Raw genomic sequence first — 22,701 nt, 5'->3', positions numbered from 1 at the left:
TTGTAGTTTTTTTTTTTTTTATCAATGGTATAGATTTAATTCTAATTTTTGAATGAGAAAAAAGAGAAAATTAAATTAAATGTAAACCATTAATAAACTGCAACACATATAATTATGAAAAACAAGATAATCAAGTGGGTGTTATAAGTTATAACAAAAACAAACCACACAAAATGGATGATCTCTATTTTTATATATATATATAAAAAAATAGATAATCTCTAAAAAATGCATCCCCCTTTTCAAGCTATCAAAATTTAAGCTAAAGGAACTCAAATTGTAGCCTCACCATTAAAAACATCCGAGCAGCTGAAGCTCTCATCTCATGATGCAAATTTTCTTAAAAACATTATTGAACAAAACAATTACACAAGTATTGGCCCAAAAGAAAAGATCAGGGGTAAAAGTGAAAATAGGTGAACAACTTCAGTGTTATATGTAATTTATATATATGGGAATGATTTGTTAAAGAATAATTTATGGGAATGAATTGTAAATTGTAATACAAAGGGCCACATCTGGGAAACCCTAAAAGATAATCAAATACAAAATTGTGCCCACAAAAAACAAGAGGCGAAGAGGAGCCAAGGGAGATGGAGCATTCATTGTAGCTAATGGCTCTGACGAGCCACACGATTCTCCTCGTCATATCTGCTATAATATATTTCATTGGATCGTCATATCTGCTATAATATATTTCATTGGACAATTCCTAGTCATATCTACTATAATATCTTTCATTGGATAATTCTCAGACAGCATCGAAATCCAATTTCAGATTGCTCTAACTTCCAAGTAAGAACAAGCTACAGACCCATTTTTCTTTACAATGCTTCAATTTCATCACCATTTGCCAGCTTGACGGTTATTGTTTGTAGATTGTATTTTTCTTTAGAATATTCGAGGGTTGCTAATGATTGTATTGTTTTCTTTCAAATTGAGTTTTGGTTGGTGGGTTTTGTTCAATTTGGAGTTTGATGTATTTATTGTTGAATCTTGTGTATATTTTTGTGGCATTGAGCAGAGGATGAAAGTTTGCTGAAGTTTTTGGTATTGATTATTAGTTGATGTGCCAATGTTGCCTGTTTGCTCGGCCACCCCAAGCTCTGCTTCTCATTTTCAGGTGAGACTTTACTTGCTGACATATGATACTGCTATTATGTAACTATTTTACAAGAAGTGTCAGACATGTTAATCGATTTTATGAAGTTTGAACTAGGTAAATACTTGCCTATAGCTCATCCAAGTTGTTGAGTTTGTGACACAATCTTGCATGGTAACATGTCATGCATTTGTTGAACACTTTTTTTTGACGTACATTTGAATCAATGGATCCTGCAGATTTCATTACCTGGATTGCGACCCTTTTCCCCATTTCAGAAGGATTTTGAGGTCAAATGTATTTTGGAAGAAAGGGTTTTTTTAGGATTGCCAAATGGAACTCAATCCCGAGGAGAATCCCTTAAAACAAAAGCTACAAAGTCTTTCTACTCAACTTTTGTTAAGAGCACCGAACAATCAGTCTCCATGGATTTCTCTAACAGTCAGTCCTGTCAAATTGAAGCAGATTATTCAGAATGCAAGTTTTCAAATGTTTGGAGTCCTTCAATGGAAACTGTAAATGAAACACAAACCTCAGGAGGGGCGAGAGCTGCTGTGGAAGAGAGATTCATGAACTTTACGGATGAGTCACCTCAAAATGCAGATATTTTAGTTGGACCTGTAGAACCTGAAACCATATCTACCACTGATATGATGCCAGAGTACTCGACTTCCGTGTCTAATTCGCTAGACATGGATAATGATCCCTTGTTCAATACGAAAACAAGTATTGAGGATTTTTTGGCTGGTGCAAGTAAGTCATTGAATGCTTCTGTAAATAAGGGACAAAATGCCGTGGAAAGCTCTGTAGATGCAGTAAATTCATCAATTACATCTGTCATTAAAAGTGCTACTGCTGCAGTAGATAATATTGTTAGTGGACTCTTTTCAACTGCTGATCAAAACAGAGAATTGGCTGGTAATAGATTGACAAGCTTTTCAAGTGATTTGAAGGAAGCCACAAGTAAAGCATCTGTTGTTGCTGTTGATGTATTGAGGCGTACAATTGTTGCAGTGGAGGATTCTTTAACAAATGGGGTTTCCTTCGTTGTTTATTCGTATGGGTCCGCCAAGGACCTGCTTCCTCCAGACATCAGGGATGCTCTAAATTTGTCTGAAGAGAAAGCAATAGAAATCTTGAGCCCCGTCAGGACAGTGTTTCCACAGGTATTCTAACACTTTGTGTTATATAAGACCATTCCATGGCTTAATTTTTTGGATGATTCAATAGCATCACTTTAGTGTGAGATTCTCTCTCTTTTCTTTTCTTTTTTTGGTTTAAATTAGCTTTGATGTGAACTTTTCTTTCTGGCATATATGAGTTACTTTAAACAATGGAGAATGATTTCCAAAGTTCCAAATGGCTTGGATTATCTGGTTGATTGCTGGCTCTTTGGCTGCCCATCAGTCTTCACTTTTTCCGTTGTCATCCTCATATTCTGTTTCAAAAATCATGACAGATATCAATTGTATTTGTTTCCATATCTGTGATACAGAAAGCATTCATACAGTACATGCTGAATTTGCTGGCATCTCACTAACATTATGCCGGTAGTATTCTACTTGCTGAATTTATCTGCTGTGAACAGGTTTATAGTGCTATAGAGGGTTTGGAGAGAAGTATAGGTTTGGATCCAAATGATCCAGTTGTTCCGTTTGTTCTTTTCCTTGGAACCTCAACCACTTTATGGTATGAATATTCTTCTGTGCTCGAAGAGATTTCTTTATTTATTTGCATTAGAAGAATAATCAAATCTATTTCATGGGAAATTCATACTCTTTATCAGATTTGTGCAGGGTTTTTTATTGGGCGTGGACATATAGTGGCTACTCTGGGGATTTGTCTCCTAAAGCAACTTTGGAGTTCTTGACTGGGAAGGAGAATGCTTTACTCATTGATATCCGGCCTGAGGCAAGAGACTGTAGTTTGTTCTGGCCTTTTATTTCGTAGTGCCAATAATTCTGATTTCTCCATCAAGAATCTAAATCAACCTAATTTGCATAACCCTTTGATTGCAATTTTACTATAGATATTCTCTTTTTCAAAATATGTTGTTAAATCCTCTTTTATCCCCCTGCTAGTATGCTGTTATAAACCTCTGGTTCTATTTTAGCTTTCTCATCATAATGAAAGGGAAAATCGTTCCTCCACCCTTGGTTCATCTTGTGTACTTGGGGGTCTCTCTTTCTACAAAGTATTTACTTAATTAGAAAAAGAGAAGATTTTTTTTTTTTTTTCTGGGTACTTTCTGAATGTTGAATTACCGCTGATCTTTGGTGCTGGAAATTTTCTTGGTTGAAGGTTCTAAGAGAAAGAGATGGTATTCCTGATCTTCGACGTGCAGCTCGGTTTCGCTATGCAAGTGTAACTCTACCTGAGGTTGGTTCAGAATGTTGTTTAAGGACATGTGTCAAGGAAATGACAAATTGTATTATTAGTATATGATAAGGAAGAATCCAAAATCCCAGTACCTTTGCTTTGCTGCTACTGATGATGTGGGGCTAAGTAGAAAACAAATGATATTGATTTCAGTATCTTTTCAGTTCCTTTGGTGCTGAAGATTTTGGTTAGGTAATTTTTGTCAATTTCAGGTTGATGCCTCTGTAAGGAAGTTGTTGAAGGGTGGAAGAGACCTTGATGACACCTTGGTTGCTGCTGTCATTCGGAATTTGAAGATTTTTCAGGTATGGACCTAGATATTTTTCTATGGCTTAGCACCATGGGATTTAATACTTATTAAGGGAGCCTATTGAAGGTGCACAATAAGATTTTGATCTTGGACCTATAAAACCTTGTGCTGCAGCACCATGATTTGGTCACTAGGGACACCAGAAAGTATTTACGAATTCCTTACTTTAGAGAAGAACTTAAAAAATACAATGTGATGTTCTTGGCTGTAGAAGTTATTAATAAAGTTTACCCTTTTTTTCATTTTGAAAAACCTAAGAATGTGCAATGATAATGTGAAAGAAAGATGCAAATGACCAAAGTGATAGCTGCAGAATGCTTTAAATTGGTGAAAAAAATGCCTAGTTAATAATTTAACCAACAACTGTATCTAATGGACTATAGTGAGAATATAAATTTATTATGGTGACATAAGATTCCTTCTTAAATACTTATCCTGCGCCCCCCACAAAAAAAGAAAAGAAAAAAAGACATAAGTTTCCATTGTCATGCACTTTCTTGTGATTTTCCCTGTTAGGATCTGGCTTGGGAATGATATCTCAGAATATTGTTTTTCTACTCCTTGTAGGACAGGTCCAGGGTCATAGTCATGGATGCTGACGGTACTCGATCCAAAGGCATTGCAAGATCCTTGAGAAAACTTGGTGTTGAGGCATGTATTTCTACACTTTTCAAGATTATGCTGTAATGGGAGTAGCTAAGTAACAAGATAACCATGAAGTTTGATAGAAAGAATGAGAGTTGTCTCATCAAGAAAGTCAGTCACTAGCGTTGTATGAGTTCTGAATTTCTGATCTTCATCTCACAAGTAATTCGTATAGCATATCACTAAATACCCTGTGCTTTGTGGAGTTAACACTAATATCTTCTAAATCACTCTTAAGTTCCCCCATTTTGTTTTATGCTATCTTATATTCACATTTGCTCCGTTGACTTTTCAAGTGATCTTTTCTGACAGTTTTGAACCTAATCAGTGATAAATGACTTTTCAAGTGATATGTTATACTGGTAAAAAACCCAAGTCATTTGTTTTTTTAAATTAAGTTCATCATATACTCCTTAATTTTTGCTGATTCGATTATTTTGTTGTTAGTATAACAAAATTACTTGGGTCCATTACATATGCTACAACCTTTTTACTTATTTGGAAAATTTAAAGCTAGGAATAATTCGACTATTACTGACATAATTCTGAAAATAGTTCAAAACTAGATTTCTGGTTGTAACATTGGTGGGGCTAACATCTGTTTTTTGCTTATTATTTTTTGGAGAATATAATGTGTTTGTGTGTATATTTATACACATGTATAGATAGTGTTGTTCCTACCATTATATTCTTGTATAAGGATATATTTGATGTATTCAGGTGATACATTCAGAATTGGACTTTTGCGTACAGCATCTATAGGTGTAAGCTCCATCATACAAATAGTACTTCAGCTATCTTAACATGATTCCATGTTACACAGCTAACATTCATAATGAATTTGTCTTGCTTTAGTTCACTTCGGTGAACTTACTTGCCTTGGTGGACAATAGCAGCTAATTTTGTAAAGCTGGATGGTTGTGTATCTGGCTAGGGAACTAAAATTCAAGAAACTCGAATGCAAGATGAAGTTTCAATTCCTTTTTCCTAAAATGGTCAGATAGTTCTGCTGTAAAAAGTGGAAGGAAGTATTGTAACCAAAATTGGTCTTATACCATGGAAAAACATGCTATCTTAACATGATTCCATGTTACGCAGCTAACATTCATAATGAATTTGTCTTGCTTTGGTTCACTTCGGTGAACTTACTTGCCTTGGTGGACAATAGCAGCTGATTTTGTAAAGCTGGATGGTTGTGTATCTGGCTAGTGAACTAAAATTCAAGAAACTCGAATGCAAGATGAAATTTCAATTCCTTTTTCCTAAAATGGTCAGATAGTTCTGCTGTAAAAAGTGGAAGGAAGTATTGTAACTAAAATTAGTCTTATACCATGGAAAAACATGGTATTATATACTAATGATTTGGTTTCTCGGTTACTTGACAGAAACCATACTTGGTTCAAGGTGGCTTTCAGTCTTGGGTAACTGATGGTCTCCGTATTAAGGAGCTGAAGCCTGAGACAACACTTACTGTACTCAACGAGGTATTTCTTTCACTCCTGCTGCTTACACTGTTAACTTATAGTAAAAGCCTTAAGAGGTATAATATCCTGTTTATTGAATATTCGTTCCTTTTGTCAATTTAAGTACAAAATTCAATTCCTAGACCATTTGACAATTTGACAATAATGAAACATTTGATGGGGTTAATCCTGCCAACATATACTTAGAGGTGTATGCGGTGTCTTAAGAAGGCTATCTGATCAGAGTAAATATTTTCTTGAGTAATAGTTTAATTTGATTGTGAGCCATGAAACATAAATTATGCTTTTGTTTGAGTTGGGATCCAAAGTATCCAATATCTAAGCTGTTGCTATCATAGAGCTCCAATAACTGTTTTATTGAGGGGGGTATACAGCAAAAGAAGCATCATGGGGTCATCCTGGGTACTGTTGGAAATTTAATAGAAGTGTACCAGATATCAAACTGGTACAAAAATATGGGCCTGGGGATAAAATGAATATTCTATATGATCCCTATATTCTTCAGGAAGCCTAAGTTTGAATTTTGTTCTAGTTTTTGAGAAACTCTTTTTTTCATTTTGTCAAATTTTAGGAGGGCAGGTTGTTTCCCCTGTAGACTAGTGTTCAAACTGCCCAATCCATGAATATACTGGTTTAGGAGTTCCATATTTCATATTGTTTCTGATGTAGGTTGTTACTCAATCTCTTGTGTTTGTCCCATCCATAATATTTCCAGGATTTTTTTTTAAAATTTTTTTTTCTCTATTTTAAACATTACACTAAGGCAAACTTGGGCCATTTCAGGATGCTGAGGCAATTCTGGAGGAAATCAGCCCTTCTCCACTGCAAGTTCTAGGGTTTGGTGCGGTAAATTTCTGGTCCTCTTGCTTAGTGATTGGTTAGGTGCAATTATATACCGTTTTGGTTGCCATATTCCTCCATTGGAAGCTACATTCCGAATTATCTTTTGAGTCGTGAGAGATCAACCGAATGTGATCAATACCTTATATACATATATACATGTGCGCCCTGAGGGGTGTAAACGAGCTGAGCCACTCGTGAGCTTATTCGGGATCAGCTCGATTTAAACTCGACTCGTGTTCGAATCGATTATTAAATGAGCTGTTCGTGAATACGAAAATAGGATCGATTATTAAACGATACAAACTCGTATAAACTCGGTTCGACTTGGATAAAGCTCGTGAACCCGCTCGTATAAGGATTGACTCGCTTATTAAAGTTCGACTCGTATATATATATATTATATTAATTTGTTAATATATAACTTATTTTTATAATATAGTATATTAATAAACAATATACTAATGTAAGTATAAATTAAATAACAAATAACAGTGGTCATTAGTCAGTATATATTAATTGATTATAATTTATTGGTTATATGTATAAAAAATAGTAAAAATGAATAATATCAATACTTAATTGTTAGTCATATATATGATATAATGACAATCCAAATACTTAATCGTATTATTCATGTAATATAATAGGATTAAAGGAATATATGATCATATAATAACATAACATTGTGTCATATGACATGTAATCATTTTATTTTATGTTATAAGTATTATAATTATATATTTAACAATCATTACATCATTTATTTATTTATTTTTTATTGTAAGTTATATAGGTTATTTGACATAAAATATAAATATATATTGTTTATATGTTATATAATGTAATATTAATTTTTAAATGAGCTCACCCCTTTTTTTTGTATGTTAAATAAACTATATAACTTACAACAAACTCAGCCGAACTGAACTTAATTTTTAGAACTCGTCATGAGCTCGAGCTCGGCTCGATCGAGTTCATTTAGCTGACTTGAACTTAATTGTTACCGCTCGAACTCGGCTCGAGCTCGTGATGAATGAGCTCGAGCTCGTGATGAATGAGCTCGAGCTCGTAATGAATGAGCTCGAACTCGGTTCTGGCTCGCTCGAGCTCGGCTCATTTACACCTCTATGCAGCGCGCACATGTATGTGTATATATATATTAGCTTGTGGCATGACCTGACATGCACATAGGTGAGTTTGAACCCATCTTAACAAGGTCTAGTCATGATACATATAACGACAAAATTTATTTAAGGAGGCTTCCAAATATATGATCTCATGTGTTTGTGTTATGCAGAATTATTCTTTCACTGATTTTAGATTAATGCTGTGATCAAATTAGGAATAAATGTTCCATTGTATGATCAACTAAGACTAAATGACCCATGCAAATTAGTTCTTTAGTTAATTGTGGAACCATCATTATTATCAGGTCGGATTTTCATGTGTATTTTCATTTGAAAATGCTTATGTGAATCCCATGCAATTTCAATTTCATCTTTTGTAATCAATGCAACTACTTTGTGGACAGGTTTTCATTGTGGCGCTTTATGCACTGCTAGGTGAGTGTATTTCTTCCTTGCGACCTTTAATTTATTTAACAATTGATACGTGATAATTCTTTATTGAGGTCTATCCTAAGTGAACTTTGATTTGTACATGAGTTGCAATAATTGACATGTATCTTCCAACATTTCTTGAAGTTTGAGTGATATATATATATATATATATATATATATATATATATATATATATATATACATATCTTTTTTTGTCTCTGACATTTTATGAGTTGATTTGGTTTTTAAGAATTAATCTCTGATTCTATATATGGTATAGACTTATATCTAATAATATATCTTTGAGACATCCTTTTAAGACTGTCAAAAGGTCAAAACAACAGGGTTGGTTACAAATAAGAACAATAAAAAAAGGAAGTGGTCCTCTTGTATCTCTGTCTTGGCCAACAACATTAGGTAGCATTTCCATCCAATTACTTAAAATAAGAAGTTTATTGCATGATGGAGAAGTTGGCATGTTAGAGAAATTATTATCAAACAAAAATCTTTTTTGATGTATAATAAAAAATCTCCAAAAACCTACTTTTAGCTGGAGAATGATTATGTGTAAAAAATTGAAGCCTTGTGGAAATATGTATTGCAAAGAATTCAAAATGAATTATCCTTGATCTGGATTACACTTATCATATGCTCTCCTTCTAGTATCACTTCGTATTCCTGCCTCAGCACTAGCAAATTTTGAGCTAAGGAGAGGCTAAAGACAAAATCTAGTAGCATAAAACCAGATCGATTTTTTTCCCTCCTGTGGTACCATTCACCAAATAGTAATTATGTATAATGGGTATGTGGCTTTTGTTTGTAAATTGGTCCCAGCCCATTTCAGATAGCTTTCTTTAAATATGTGTTACGCATGTAGCTCATGCAGAAACACATATATGTACAAAGAGGAGAGAGAGAGAGAGGCTTAAGTAGTGAAACCTTATCTAAGCTTATCTTGGCACAGCTGAACTAATCAAATTATTATTGATGGTTCTTGATTGCTTTTAAATTTTTCTCTTAAATTTTCTTTTTCTTTTCCCTTCCTCTGGGTGAGACTGTAACCATGCTCCTAATGATAGCACTCGTTGTGGAATTCGTTGAAGAGTCTTTTGCAATTGGCAATTGTTATATTTGTTACTTAATTGCTTGTTACCAAGCAACAAAGAAAAAGAAGTGGTAAAAAAGCTGCTTGTTTCTTTGGATGATTCTTTTAGAGGAATGGCTTCTATTTAGATAACTAGCTAGTTTTAGTTGGTATATTTGTAGCTTGAGTTCCTTACCTAGCACAAAGAAGAAGAAAATGAAAAGAGGCTTAATTTCTTGATTATTTGGGATGCAGAGATGCAGCCTAAAACATGAGGTGCTTTCAAACTTGGATTGTTTATTCAGGATGCTTAACTATCTATCTCGTCTTTAACTTGACCTTGACTTCTTGTTGGAGTAGTTGCTTCTATTCAGATGATTATCTAATCGTATTTTAATATGTTTTTTACCCTTTGTTTCCAACTAACTATATTAATTTTATTTCAGAGTGGGAGAAGACATTACAACTTATTGGCATTGTTGGCCTCGGTCAGGTGCTCATTCTCTTTTTTTAGATGAATATTTATATTGATTTCTTTTCCAAATATAGTCTTAAAAATTGCCAACATGTTGAAATTTTTTTATCAAATATCTTTGTGTGTGTGTCCGCATGTTTTTGTGTTTGTTGGAGACCATGCCCATGTCAATGGATATCAGAATTTTTTTTTTACTTGCTACTATTTGAAGGACTTTTTGAATTTTTCATTGTTTACATAGTAATATCAAACCTGAGTTTTCTTGACAACCTAGTTGGGTTGACTACAAGGAAGGTCTTTTAGTTATATCATGGTCCATGTTTGCTTAATCTAGGAGGTCACTAGTTCATATATCCCCATGAAATATTTTATTAGACAATAAGTTATAGTGAGTTAACCATTTCTCATCTACCATTTTGTTCGCCGTGCTATCCCTTTCTCCCACATGGAGTTCTCCTCTTCCCCCCCCCCCCCCCCCCCCCCTCCCTCCCTCCCTCCCTTTCTTTGCACTCTGTATGTTCACAATTTTGGGGTTTTCTTGTTTTCAGTTTGTTTAGGGGCTTCTTTTATAAACATTAAATGTTCATGGATTATGTTTAATTTTGGCGCATTAAAGTAATGAACTCAACAAAGCCATGATTTTCTACTTTTTAGTAGCTTTATATGGATGATCATACAATATGTGATCCACATAATGAACATAGAGTTGATAAATAATCTGGTGAGGTTAGTTTTTGGATAAGGTCTTGTAATCAGGACCAAATTCTGGTTTGAATCCCCTTTGTCCCCTAGTCAAGTGGTATTGCTTTCTATTTGATGTGGGGGGGGGGGGGGGGGGAGGATGCTGGGCACCTATTTGTGTAGTTTTCCGGTGTTATATATATTATTTTTCTCTTAAAAAATTCTATTGAGTTTCCTAAACCTTGTTCATGCAATGTTCTTCCTTTCCTCATTGATGGGTTTTTATTAACTCCACAAGACCATCTTTCGGCGGGTTGCTTCATATGAGGAGTCTGAAGATTTTAAGCAAGATGTGAGGTAATCCTACTTTATAAGGTCCTATCTGATCATGTAATCATGATAGTAGAGAACTGATTTAAGTAGTTCATTTTTATTTGATACCTTTGTTTATATGTATATTTAGATGAAATCCTAATTATTTAGAGAATCTGTCACGGGGTTTGTCATCGGGTTTTTTTAAAAATCTTAAACTCGGTATCTCTTTTTTCTTCTTGGACTGTTTTTCTTATGAAGGGGGATGGATACTTCTTAATAATACGTTATAACACAATTTTTAGCTTTCATATTCAGATAATTTTGCTGTTTTGTTTAATGCTGATATGTCTACTACCAGTATGCTTTGTCGAGAAGACTCATCTGACAGAATGCTTTTCTAACACTGGGATGTCTTATGTTCCTTCAAGGCTCTTCCTTGCTCCTGTTACATTTGGAGCTCAGGCATTTGCATGGGCTGCTGGAAAATTGGAAACAAACGGGAACGGACTTCCAACATCACCTTCATCCTCAGATGTTCAGAACCGGGTCTTGCAGGCTGCTGCAAAGCATGAATCTCAACCACCTGATACTGAAGGCGTCCAAGACCCGTCTCCTGAAGGTGTCCAAGACGCAGCTCCCGAGTCAACAATTTCTCTTAATGAGAAAGTAGATCTTTCGGAAGCATGAGGTTGAGATATTCTTGTTGTACAGTACTTCAATTCTTGCCTTAACATGAGAATTGAACTGAATTCTATTATTGGTGAATCCCCTCTAACTTGGATGACCGAATAAGTGAATAATAACCAAAAAGTGCAGATTGATTTTTTTTATTTTTTTATTTTTTGTGTGAAACGAAAGAGAGACTCCTTTTTAAATTTCATTAAGCCAGTGGAGCAAGTTTTCTACATTTCACAAAATCCATGATTTTAGTCGATGACGACATGCATGCTACTAGAAACATGTAGAGATTCTTGATTCAGGCAATTATCACATGGCATTATCTACATCGTTAAATTATTTAATCCTGTCTATGAGATGCTGTTATGCACATGATGTTTCTCTCACTTGACAAGCAAGAGCTCCGGCATCTTATGATGAACTCCTAATAATTAATAAATCATCTTTTAAGGCAATCTAGCTGACTTCCTTTTAGAAGCCTGGTTGGGTGACATTCTTTTTTGATATGTGGAAAACTCAGAGGCAAGCCAATTAGAGATTACTTTGAGGCAAACACTATGTCCACATGAATTTTCTCATATGTACCTAGGTGACGTTGATGGTGTCATGTTTTAAAGGCCAGATGATAGAGAATTTAGCATTTGGTAGGCTAATAACCAATTTTTTGACATGTAGTATTGGCAAACTATTGCCTTGCTCAGTGGCTTTTTTATTCAAATATTAATTCACTATGAATGGTTCAATCCATTTACAATCATAAACATAAAAGCTACCATACAAATGTGGAATTCAAAAACCCCCAACCCCATTTGCAGGTAGGAAGAGAGGGGAACTGGGTATTGTTCTCAACTTTGTTTACATTTTGATGATATAATACAGCTCTGGCTAAAGCAATCACGACGATGTATGAAAACACGGGGAGCGGCTGGCGTTAAATTTCAGCTTCTGAGCTTTTTCATCTGGTAAGAAAATTTATCTGGACTATTTGTCAAAATTTGAGGTTGATTTCTGGCATAGAAATCTGGACGGGATGGTCCATTCTCTCAATTGCACGACACCAGTAAATTCAAAATCCTGATGACTTTGGAGTCTTAAGATCTTCAATCCTTTCCTGACAAAGATAGCCTGTTTCATGACTCAATCCTTCTCAGCAATCACAACAAAAACGTCCTTCAGTGACCACCTTCGTCTCTCGCTTTTAGCGGGGGGATTGATGACTGCTCTCTCAGCATTAGCTAATCGGTAACCAATCACAATCTCCCTCCTCTGTCGGGCTCGTAAAAGTATTTCATAGAAACTCAATTCCTCCCCTTCACGAAGATACAAATCTGCTTGCCTTATATGCAACTCATTCCCCTGATAAAAGTCAAAACAGTTATGACTGATCAGATAGGAAAGTGAATTTGTGCACACGCATGTGAATAGACATGTACCATATATATATATAAGGACATTGATAGGTAAGCAATTTATTGACAAACACTAATAAGAGGATGCAACCCATGCACATGGGTAGTATACAAAGGCACGGCCCCTAAAGAGCTAGCCAAAAGCAAAAGTTAACACCCCATAGAAATATATACACATGCAGTATTCCTATTTTCCCTTCTTCTTCTTCTTTTCAATTTTTTTTTAGCATTTTTTCCTTTTTAAGATTTAAGAATTTGGATGCAAGTGCTTGCATTCGCACAATTCTATAGGTCTCTCAGTGAGAAACAGGGAGTCAAAATTCAGAGTGTCATGTATACATCACTAGGGCACGGCACTAATGACCTCCCATTTTGTTTTAAGTTATCTGCGAGAATGTATAACATTTCTTTCTCGTATTTGGCATACTCAATAATACTACAAAGAAAAACAGGCACAGATACCTTACAGCATCAACAAAATAACTGGTAAAACCATATAGAATAGAATAAAACGGATAAAAAAGATAATGTTGCAACTAACAAAGATTACAAGAACAGAAATGAAAGATACTGTTCATACATCAATAGTTAGAAGCAAAGTTTCCCAGGCCTAACAGTTCATCATTTGCTAAACTATTAGACAATCTGGGGAAGATAAATTCTGCAGAGTTTTCAGGATATTAAAATTAAAAGGTTTAAACCATGTTGATTTTTGGTATGTCCATATTAACTTATGATCAAGAAAGAGTTGGTCCCCAAATAAGAACAAACTGTTAGGAAGGACATTTTTACACCAGATATTTGTCAAACTACCTAGGCAGAGGGGCAGAAATTTGGTAAGCTGTACAAATTAATCTGGTCTCTCAACTAGTTTTTACTCTAGACAAGTGTTTTTAAAGAACTAAATGTATAGGTGTTATGTGCAAGGGGGACCAAATGGGAACAATATGAAAGTTTTACGCACTGGTTGCATGTTTTCTATATGCTATATGTTCATATCTCATTGTCATCAAAAGGAAGCCTACCTCCTCTGCAAAGAGCTCTTCTAGTACATCATTTATTTGTCGATCCTCAGCAACCATGGCCAGTGCCATGCTGACAAGCTCATTTGATAAAACATAATCACTGATCTTTGACATGGATAATAGATTTTTTGTCCTTGGGTCCAGAATTTCACTGATTATTACTGATTTATCTGAAGCTTGCTGCATTTCTCCAATCCAAGAGCCTTGTGAGAAGCTCCCTCTATGAACTTGGGATACCATAGCATCTCTGTATGGGAGACGTTTAGCCTGCAAAAACCCAAAAAAAAAGTTCTCAGAATTGATGACAGAGCGAAAGATGAATCACAACTCAACCTCGTTGGTAAGAACAAATATATGCTATCCAATATTACCAAAGAAAGTTTAATCTCGATAGTGCAAGAGAGAAGAAGCTTCTATTTCAAATCCTCGCCTATTCTTAGAAGTCTCAAATTATGGCTGAAGGAACGCTATTCAAAATTATCCAACAAATTATGAACAAGAACTTGAAAAAGGTTATAAAATTTTCAACTTTGACCTGATTATTAGTCCAATGTCAGTCTAGCAATAATGTCAAATCATTCAGGGTATAGAAAGCTGTTGAGATGGGTTATAATAGGAACAAAATGCGAAGAGCCAAGTCTAAAGTTGATGGATAAGCAAACAGGTAAAATTAGACTTGATCAAGAGAATCAGAACAACTTGTTACTAAAATGAAACATTATAGAAGAAACCATAAAATAAGAGAAACAATACAAAAGAGTTAAGAGTTTTGATAGTTTCATTAAGGTCACTCAAAGATCAAATTGAACAAAAAAAAAAAAAGACAACCTGAATGTCACGAATTAATAGTAATGTGGCAAGAGATCTGGAATCAGCTTGAATTGCTGAATCTTCAACAGATTCGTCAGCCAGAATCAAGATCTGCACAGACCAGGAAGTACATCAAAATATTGTTAAATTAAAGGAATGTTCATATTTAGGTAATCATCACATGTCACACAAAATGCGCTCCACAAGCCTCAGAAATGGCAGTTTATAACTCTCGCATAAAGATGTAACCTAAGTTTATGATTCTCATTTCTCACTAACTGATAAATATACTGCATTTCAAATAGTAAAATTATGTCACTGTTCTGGAGAAGCTACACCACACAGATGGTCACGTTCATCCAGCAAGTTATTTCCCATGGGAAATCTCATTGGTGGCGTCAATACTTCCACAAGTATCATAAGTCCTCAATCTCATTAAGTATCAAAACTGTCACCTGATGCCACTTCATTGCAAATGCTTATCAAGGAGAAACTAAAAACTTAATGCTACTTACTGAATCAAAAGATTCTAGGGGAAGGCTTTCCAAGTGACGCCGTATTACAGCATTTCCCTCACGATTAACCAAGGTTATATTCACCAACCGGCTGATGTCAAGACCACCATCAATAAGCTTCTTGTCCCTCTCCTTCTCAAGAACCTCATTGAACATCCAGAGCTCTGAACCATGTGCTAGAAACGCATCCAATACCTAAAAAAACACAGATTAACAAATGACAGTTTGCCAGTGAGTGTTTCCCTTGTTCTATTGTAGCACAAAATTGATATAGCAAGTGAAGGTATTGGAAGCTGGTAGGAGTTAATTGCAAGTGTGCATCCAAATTTGGTCATGTAGACAGAAAAAACAAACTGTTTTTGACATGTCTACCACCATTTTGTAAATATACGAAGAAATGCAACCCAAGACATACTGAGAGCACGGTTGCAGATTTCTTGTGACATTACCATAATCATATCCTCCATATCTCGCCGCCAACCACAAAAAAGTATCTTTTCCGTAGATTTTGGAACAACAAAATCTTTTGGTAGACTTCCTCTCCATACCTGCAGCATTCAGGCCAAAAAAGAAAAAAATTAGGGGCTTCAGTAGAAAGAACTTACCACAATCATATCATCAACGTCCCTCCTCCATCCACAAAGTAGAATCTTCTGTGGCTTTTTTGTTGGTCGAGCAAAGTGTATGAATGATGCTTCTTTGACCTGAATGATCAAATTGATTATAATTTTGTAAGTTTTTATTATGGTATGCCTCACTCACTTAAAATCCATGGTAGGCACCATGCCAATGTGCACAAATTAGAAGATCTCTTATTTATTGATTATTTCCATTTATTTATTTATTCAGTTCAACTGGCCTAACTGTGACTTATTGTCTTTTATTTAACAGGTAAATATAACTCAGGCACTCATTTTGGATTGAACCTGTGAGTTCATCCCTCACCGCTTGTTTATGGGAGAGATGTCATTTGGTCCAAAGACCATCGTCACTTATTCTCTTTTCTCCTTTGGTTAGTATATTAAATCACATCAACATACACAATCAAACCCTTCTAATGTATTTTAGTTCCACTAATTAATAACATGGAAACGACTACTTCTGTATAACAATGGGCACCACTGTCACAGAATATCTATGTGATCAAGAAAAATCCTTCTAAGAGCAAAAGATCAGTGACAAACCAAAGATACATTTTATGAGAGGGAAATAGATTTCTTAATTGATAAGATTTGAATCTAGACCTATTCGACCCCAAAGAACACAAATTCTCAAGGAAGTGCTATTAGCTGAGCCGTTCGAGTGCAGTTCAATGGACACGTCACCTGAACATCATGAAGCAAATAGGGAAATGCAATGTGAATATTTTCGCGACATACTAGAGCAGATACAGTATTTCCCAAGAGATATTGATGATTGGCCTGATGCAGTGATCGCTACTAAATCAAGTATAGCCTACATCTCCTAGCCAAGCACCAGAAAGTTTTCCTAATTCATACATTATAGCTTTTTCTATGTCCTTTTGTTCCTTCTTTTCCCCTTTTGGGAGCGAATGTCAGCTGATGTTTTAACGACGAGTAAGCAAAGTCTCTAACAATGAATTTGCCCAACAATACCACCAAAAATAAACAAACAAGCAGAGATGCCAAGAGATTTATTTGGAATCTATATGTTTTAAGGAAAATGAAAGCACCGTAGGCAATGTTGCTGGAGCATAGCTGTCGTCATCCTCAGCTATGACAAGAACTTCATCACCTTCTTGTAGAACATAGGAATCATCAGGATTCAGAATAATTTTACCCCCATATGATGCAACCTTGACTCCACAAGGAATGGCATCAGGAAAACTGATTAAGACATCCTCAAACTGCATGCCATCCAACTGTGGCCATCTTTTGATGTAGAACTCACAATTTTCAAACCCAAGGATGTCTTCCCAGATCTGTCACAACCAGCCCATCAGGAAAATGATTAAATGAATCTAATTATGGAAGTTAATTTGCATATGATAATAAAGGGCAGTAAATGATACTCAATTGAAGAAAAATCAACTAGTAAAATCAACAAGATACACTATAATAACATTAGGAAACTATCAATTAATGTTAAAGGGTTTAGAGTATTGGAAATTGACCTGTGCAAGTCCAGGTTGCCGAGCACATTGAATCATCAAGCGACCAATTACATCATGAGCCACAACAGTTTCTACAAGATCTCCGCCAACAAGTTTAACAAGGACCTCATTGTCAAGATCACTAAGTTCCACAACTATATGTCCTCTAAGCCCTTCTTTAACTCCAGTTAGACTTAAAACTATTCTAAGTGCACGGGCATCGCTCTGTGTCAAATCAAATGTGAGTCAATAGCAATCTTACATCAATCATGGCAAAGATCAACGTTTGCACTCAAACAGACCTGATCAGCATTTCCATCTTCAGCAAGGACAATGATTGCACGGGCCTTGGAGACAGATACCTATGAAACAGAAGGTCTCAGCAAAATAAAAATAGAAATTTACAAAGGCTGCAAATGGTTTCAGCATCAGGTAGTTCTCATCCAAGAAAGAACAGTTGGTTCCATGAGGCTGTAGCACATTGTGTATCTGAAATGAAAACAAATGCACATTGCGATAACTTCTCAAGAGACTCGACACTGGAAGCGGGGAAGCTAAAAACACAGAGTTGTAAAAAATCTGCAAAATGACTTATTTATGTATTTTAAATTGACTTAAACTTTTGGGTGGGGGGGATAACATATTTGCTTCTTGCTGATTAAAAAATACAAACTTGATTGACATAAAAGTTACATATTTTGCCAAAAGTCATTATTGGATTTAAGGGAGAATTACACACACTTCAGACAGAACTCATTCTAATGTACTCCTACCAATATGAGCTCTTGACTAATTCACTTTGTCACTGGATTGAGACCAGTCGGCAAGCTTTTCAGGAAGGGTTAAAACATAACCAGATGGGAAACTGGGCGTATGCTAAGCATAATATGTTCAACAAAACAACAGAAGAAGTAAGCAGACCTTTTTCAGATCTGCTAGAATCAGAGGGCTCCCGCTTCTGCATATAACTGATGTTCCTTTGAAATCAAATTCCATTTTAGCAATGTCAAGTTCCATTTCCTCTTTGTCTTGCTCAGCCATCACGACAACAATTCCTCTACCCAAACTCTCATTGGCTATAGCAAGTTGATTAAGTAGTGACCCCTGAGTCCACAATGGTGTTGTTGGTGACGGGAGAATATAAGCATAACAAAAGGCAATAAGCATAAAACTTTTCCATAAACAAATGAATTGGTTTAAGCTATTTAATGCTGTCCTTGCAAAGAGAACCAGTGAGATGTCTTCGTACAATGAGCAGTGGAATCAGAGCATTACCAATTTATCACTCCACCCAAGAATCAAAGTGTGGTTTTGTTCGACCACCTCACTTCTTCCTTTCCTCAGTGAGTCCAGCTTCTCAGAAATTGCATCAGAAACAAGTCCAAGCATCATTGCAAATATAAGCATCCCACCAAAGCTAATGGACACTGAAACTAGCCTCCAACCAACACCTTCAGAGTCAGAGTGGTTGCCTGAATCAGCTATATATGTCCAAGATAACCAAAGGCATTCTGCTAAGCTACCATCAGTCACTCCAAAGAGTGCCAACCCCCCAAGACATATAAGTAATAGAGTTGCAACTAGCAATGCCAATGGCTTAGCATACGGGTGGACTGACAAAAACGCATCCAAGCGATATGCTAGTTGCTTGCTGAGAGAAACTTCTTCTGAAATGTTGTCCAATGATCTTGATTTAGAGACATAGTCAATGTACTTCAAACTAAGAATAGGGATAGATAAAATTGTGAGAGAGAGAATGAGCGCTAAAATTTTCAAGTTTTTGCTTGGGCGACGATCACTCTCCTGTTTAATGGAATTGGTAGCATCTATAGAGATATTGCATTTGGAGATCTGGTCCTGCAAGCAGAAACTATTTCCAATTATCAAGATTTCACTTATAAATTACCCATAAAATTAAACAGGTCCCAGCCAAAACATGGACAACAAATCGAATCACTGCTTGCAAAAAAAAAACAATCTTGGAGAAGTACTTCTAAAATAAACCACAGACCATTGTATATTAGTAGCTCCTTTGGGCATGTTCACAAAAATATAAACTAACCTCAAGCAAGTTTCCAGACTTGATTGCTTAATAATCCGAGTTTATGCAACACCAACCTTGGCTCAATGTGGGTTCATTCCCAAATGAGGCAAGCATTGCGAAAACATAATTCCTTGGGAAACTTAGAAAAAACACCTTACTAGAAAAGGGAAAAGACGGAAGGCTTCAAGGCATGTCAAAGGGTTTGTCTTTGAAGCATGTTGAGATCGCTAAATGACAAGTCTAAAGGTTTTTTTTTTAAAAAAAAAGAAAAAGAAAGAACTACTGGATTAGGCTAGTTAGGAGAAAGATTCGGCTCATGAACAAAGCTTGAATCTGTTATTAGCAGAGCTCATGCTCAACCTAAACTCAAATCACTCGAAGAGGAACAGCACAAGAGAGCAAAAAACCTTGCTCAGTACGGTTCACTTCTTTTGCACCACCCTAAATTTCTGCATGCCTGCTAAAGTTGTACAAAAACTCTATGCCTCGGTGGTTCGATCGGATCAAACCTTTTCACATCTCAACCAGCTCTAAAAGCTGTTTGGGGATTCTTCGCAATATTTATCTTGGCCTTAATAACAAAACACCAAATACAAGCATGCTCAAGAGAAACATATTAAAATGGTTTCAACTAAAACGAACCAAATTTCAATTCTTAAACACCATAATCCATCACAACAAAGTCAACAAAATTTGAAATAAAATTCAGAAACAGTTTTGAATTCTGTATACCCGAAGCTCAATGACTTGGTTCTGTAATGAGAAGTTGTTGTGCAGAAGTGAGGAGAAAACTGTGATCAAAATCTACAAACACACACACCAACACAATCGTCAGCCATAGAATTAACCATTGTTGTGCGAGCGAGAGAGAGAGAGAGAGAGGGAGAGAGCACTACGGTTACTGAGATGGCTATTTGCCACCGAATTCTCAAGCCTCGACCTGCAAACCAGATAACCTTCTCAGTGGTACACTCTTTCTCCCCCGAAACGGCGGTGATTTCCGACTTCCGTCCCGAAACGGCTCCAGCATCGTCCGGTTTCGGCAGCCTCTCGTTCCTGCGAGAGAGGTCGAATCTCCGGCGAACCCCTGCATACCTGAAATCCCTGTACGGAATCGGGTCCGAGGCCGGAACGCCGTCGTTCCGGAACGTTCTTGGAGGTCTCGGATCGGGAGGGTGAGGGCGGGAGATTCTGGGGGTTGTGGTGAATCTCCGGGGGTGTTTTGGGGAATTCGCAGGGTGGTAGGAGGAGTGGATGTAGGCCGGTGAGGGGAATAGCCAGTCTCTGGTGGCGGAGGGAGGAGAGTCTGAGTCAAAGGACATGGTGGGAATTATGGAAAATAATTTAGGGCTTTTTAGGAAGTTAATTAATTTTGGAGGTTTTGGGCTTTTGGGTTTCTAATCTAGACCCATTCGTTATAATGATTAGCAATTAGCATTGATTATTGCGACAAGTCGGTGAGTGAAAACGAAATGCCATTAAATTAAAAACAAACGATGACGTTTTAGGTTATCGTTATTCTAATAGCCACTTTGCTCAACCTTTTGAATTTGAGAGGAGTTAATCAATGGTAGATGATTACGAGAGATCTATAAATCTCATGAATTTGGATAAATAATTTGAGAGAATTCTGAATTTTACATTTTGTGGACAATTCTTGCCTAATTTGTGCTATATAAATATATTTATTTTATCTTTTGTAATTTAAATATATATATTATATATATATATTTTTATTTTTTTTGAAAAATAATTTAAATATATTTAACACAATCATATCAATTCATCTTAGCGTGGTCAAATCCGTTATGACTAACAAGTTTTTCTTGTTGACTTCTGCGATGACCAGTTTTCACTCTAAGAATGTTTTCTGTTCCGATACTACTTTTAAACGTGTTCTCTTTCTTAGGAGAAAAATCATATTTAGTCATGCATTTTAATTTAGTGCTTAGGTTTTTTATTTTTACAATTAGGTCCTTATGCTTTTATATGATTTTAAATGGGTTCATCCGTCAACTTACCACTCACTTAATTAACGGCATATCATGTGACACCAATAAATTAATGTCAAGTGACTTTCATTTGACATGTTATGTGTCAATTGTAAGTGTCACGTAACACAGTCATCTTAAATTATAGGTATACTCTAAATTAAAAGTTAAAGGTAGTTTTTTTTAATAAAAAAGAAAAAGAGGTGATCCATCTACTTTGCCGCATGATATGTACAATTAGCACATGATATATCAAACGAGAGCCTGTGACATTAATTGATTAATATGATATAACATACGGTTAATTAATTGGATAATAAGTCGATGGAATGACTTATTTTGAATAAATAGTAATAATAAAAAATAAAGACTTAATTGTTAAAAAGAGGGAATTTTTTAATGACTGTGTTGCAAAATAACTCATTGAGGTTTTAAAAGTGACTTAAAATTTACTAGGATAGGTCATTAAATTGGAAGTTGACTTGTTTTCAGTTTTCGCATTTCATTGTCGATTTGTTTAATAAATAAAGAGTACGTGATTCCATTCCATTCCATGACGTGAGAACGTGAAGCAGTTCATTGAATCTGGCCGGCATTTATTTGCTTTCCAATTTTTTTGTTGTTGTCTGATTTCATATAATAGACAATGATTGGGGCATTTTTTTTATTTTTATTTTTTTAAAAAATAATAAATAAAAAAAGAATAAAATTAGTTGATCTAATAATTGAAGGGAGAGTGACATGTTGACAACCGTAATGAGACGACCAAGTTTAAATAGACTGGACTTGCTATTTTGCCAGTCACATCTCAGAATAACTAAATGTTATGAGAGAGAATTAAGAGAATTCAGCAGCCTTTTTTATTTATTTTTTCTCCAACAAGTTTGCTGTTTTTTTAGTAGATAGGACTTTAGTATGAGGTAATCACATCATGCTTTTGTGAGAAACCATTTTCAGATATTTCTATTTCTCTTCGATTTTCATAATAAAACTTCAAGTGATTACTAGATTTACTTTGCACGTTTGGGGTTTACATGTAGAGCGTGACAAGCGGGATCGATTTCATAAAATGAATGCTAATGTGTTAAGCGATGTGTCGTTAAATACGAGACAATTTAATATCGTGACTTATCAGACGTTTTATTGGACGAAAAACAAATGAAATGATTCATTTCAAATCTGCTATAATCTTGAGAAGTTCAAATTCAAATTTAAAAGCTCAAGAAGTCAACCCAAAAT

The 22,701-nt window shown here is 35.5% G+C and overlaps 2 protein-coding genes across 3 annotated transcripts; one reads left to right on the top strand and one right to left on the bottom strand.

Moving 5' to 3' along the window:
- Positions 1-543: 543 nt before the first annotated feature.
- On the top strand, positions 544-11,704 carry LOC133882885 (uncharacterized). The gene is made up of 14 exons (XM_062322116.1): positions 544-795; positions 1,025-1,123; positions 1,342-2,268; positions 2,691-2,791; positions 2,899-3,013; positions 3,404-3,481; positions 3,694-3,786; positions 4,359-4,442; positions 5,822-5,920; positions 6,704-6,766; positions 8,295-8,325; positions 9,853-9,899; positions 10,861-10,919; positions 11,306-11,704. The coding sequence occupies exons 2-14, from the start codon at positions 1,076-1,078 to the stop codon at positions 11,562-11,564; spliced, it is 2,004 nt and encodes a 667-aa protein (XP_062178100.1). The 5' UTR covers positions 544-795; positions 1,025-1,075; the 3' UTR covers positions 11,565-11,704.
- A 523-nt stretch (positions 11,705-12,227) lies between these two features.
- On the bottom strand, positions 12,228-20,872 carry LOC133882870 (ion channel CASTOR-like). Of its 2 annotated transcripts, none has more exons than XM_062322099.1 (12): positions 20,368-20,872; positions 20,204-20,275; positions 18,703-19,284; positions 18,349-18,531; positions 17,730-17,789; positions 17,449-17,652; positions 17,008-17,256; positions 15,920-16,018; positions 15,315-15,509; positions 14,818-14,910; positions 13,990-14,256; positions 12,228-12,911 (listed from the first exon to the last, which is right to left on the bottom strand). In XM_062322099.1, the coding sequence occupies exons 1-12, from the start codon at positions 20,791-20,793 to the stop codon at positions 12,693-12,695; spliced, it is 2,649 nt and encodes an 882-aa protein (XP_062178083.1). In that variant the 5' UTR covers positions 20,794-20,872; the 3' UTR covers positions 12,228-12,692. The 2 variants fall into 2 exon arrangements, with proteins under 2 accessions (XP_062178083.1, XP_062178089.1); XM_062322105.1 differs by lacking the exon at positions 15,920-16,018 and adding an exon at positions 15,764-15,862.
- Positions 20,873-22,701: the final 1,829 nt, after the last annotated feature.

This window comes from Alnus glutinosa, chromosome 1 (genome assembly GCF_958979055.1).
Source record: "Alnus glutinosa chromosome 1, dhAlnGlut1.1, whole genome shotgun sequence".
NCBI lineage: Eukaryota > Viridiplantae > Streptophyta > Magnoliopsida > Fagales > Betulaceae > Alnus > Alnus glutinosa.
This window is presented reverse-complemented; position numbering and strand designations above follow the sequence as displayed.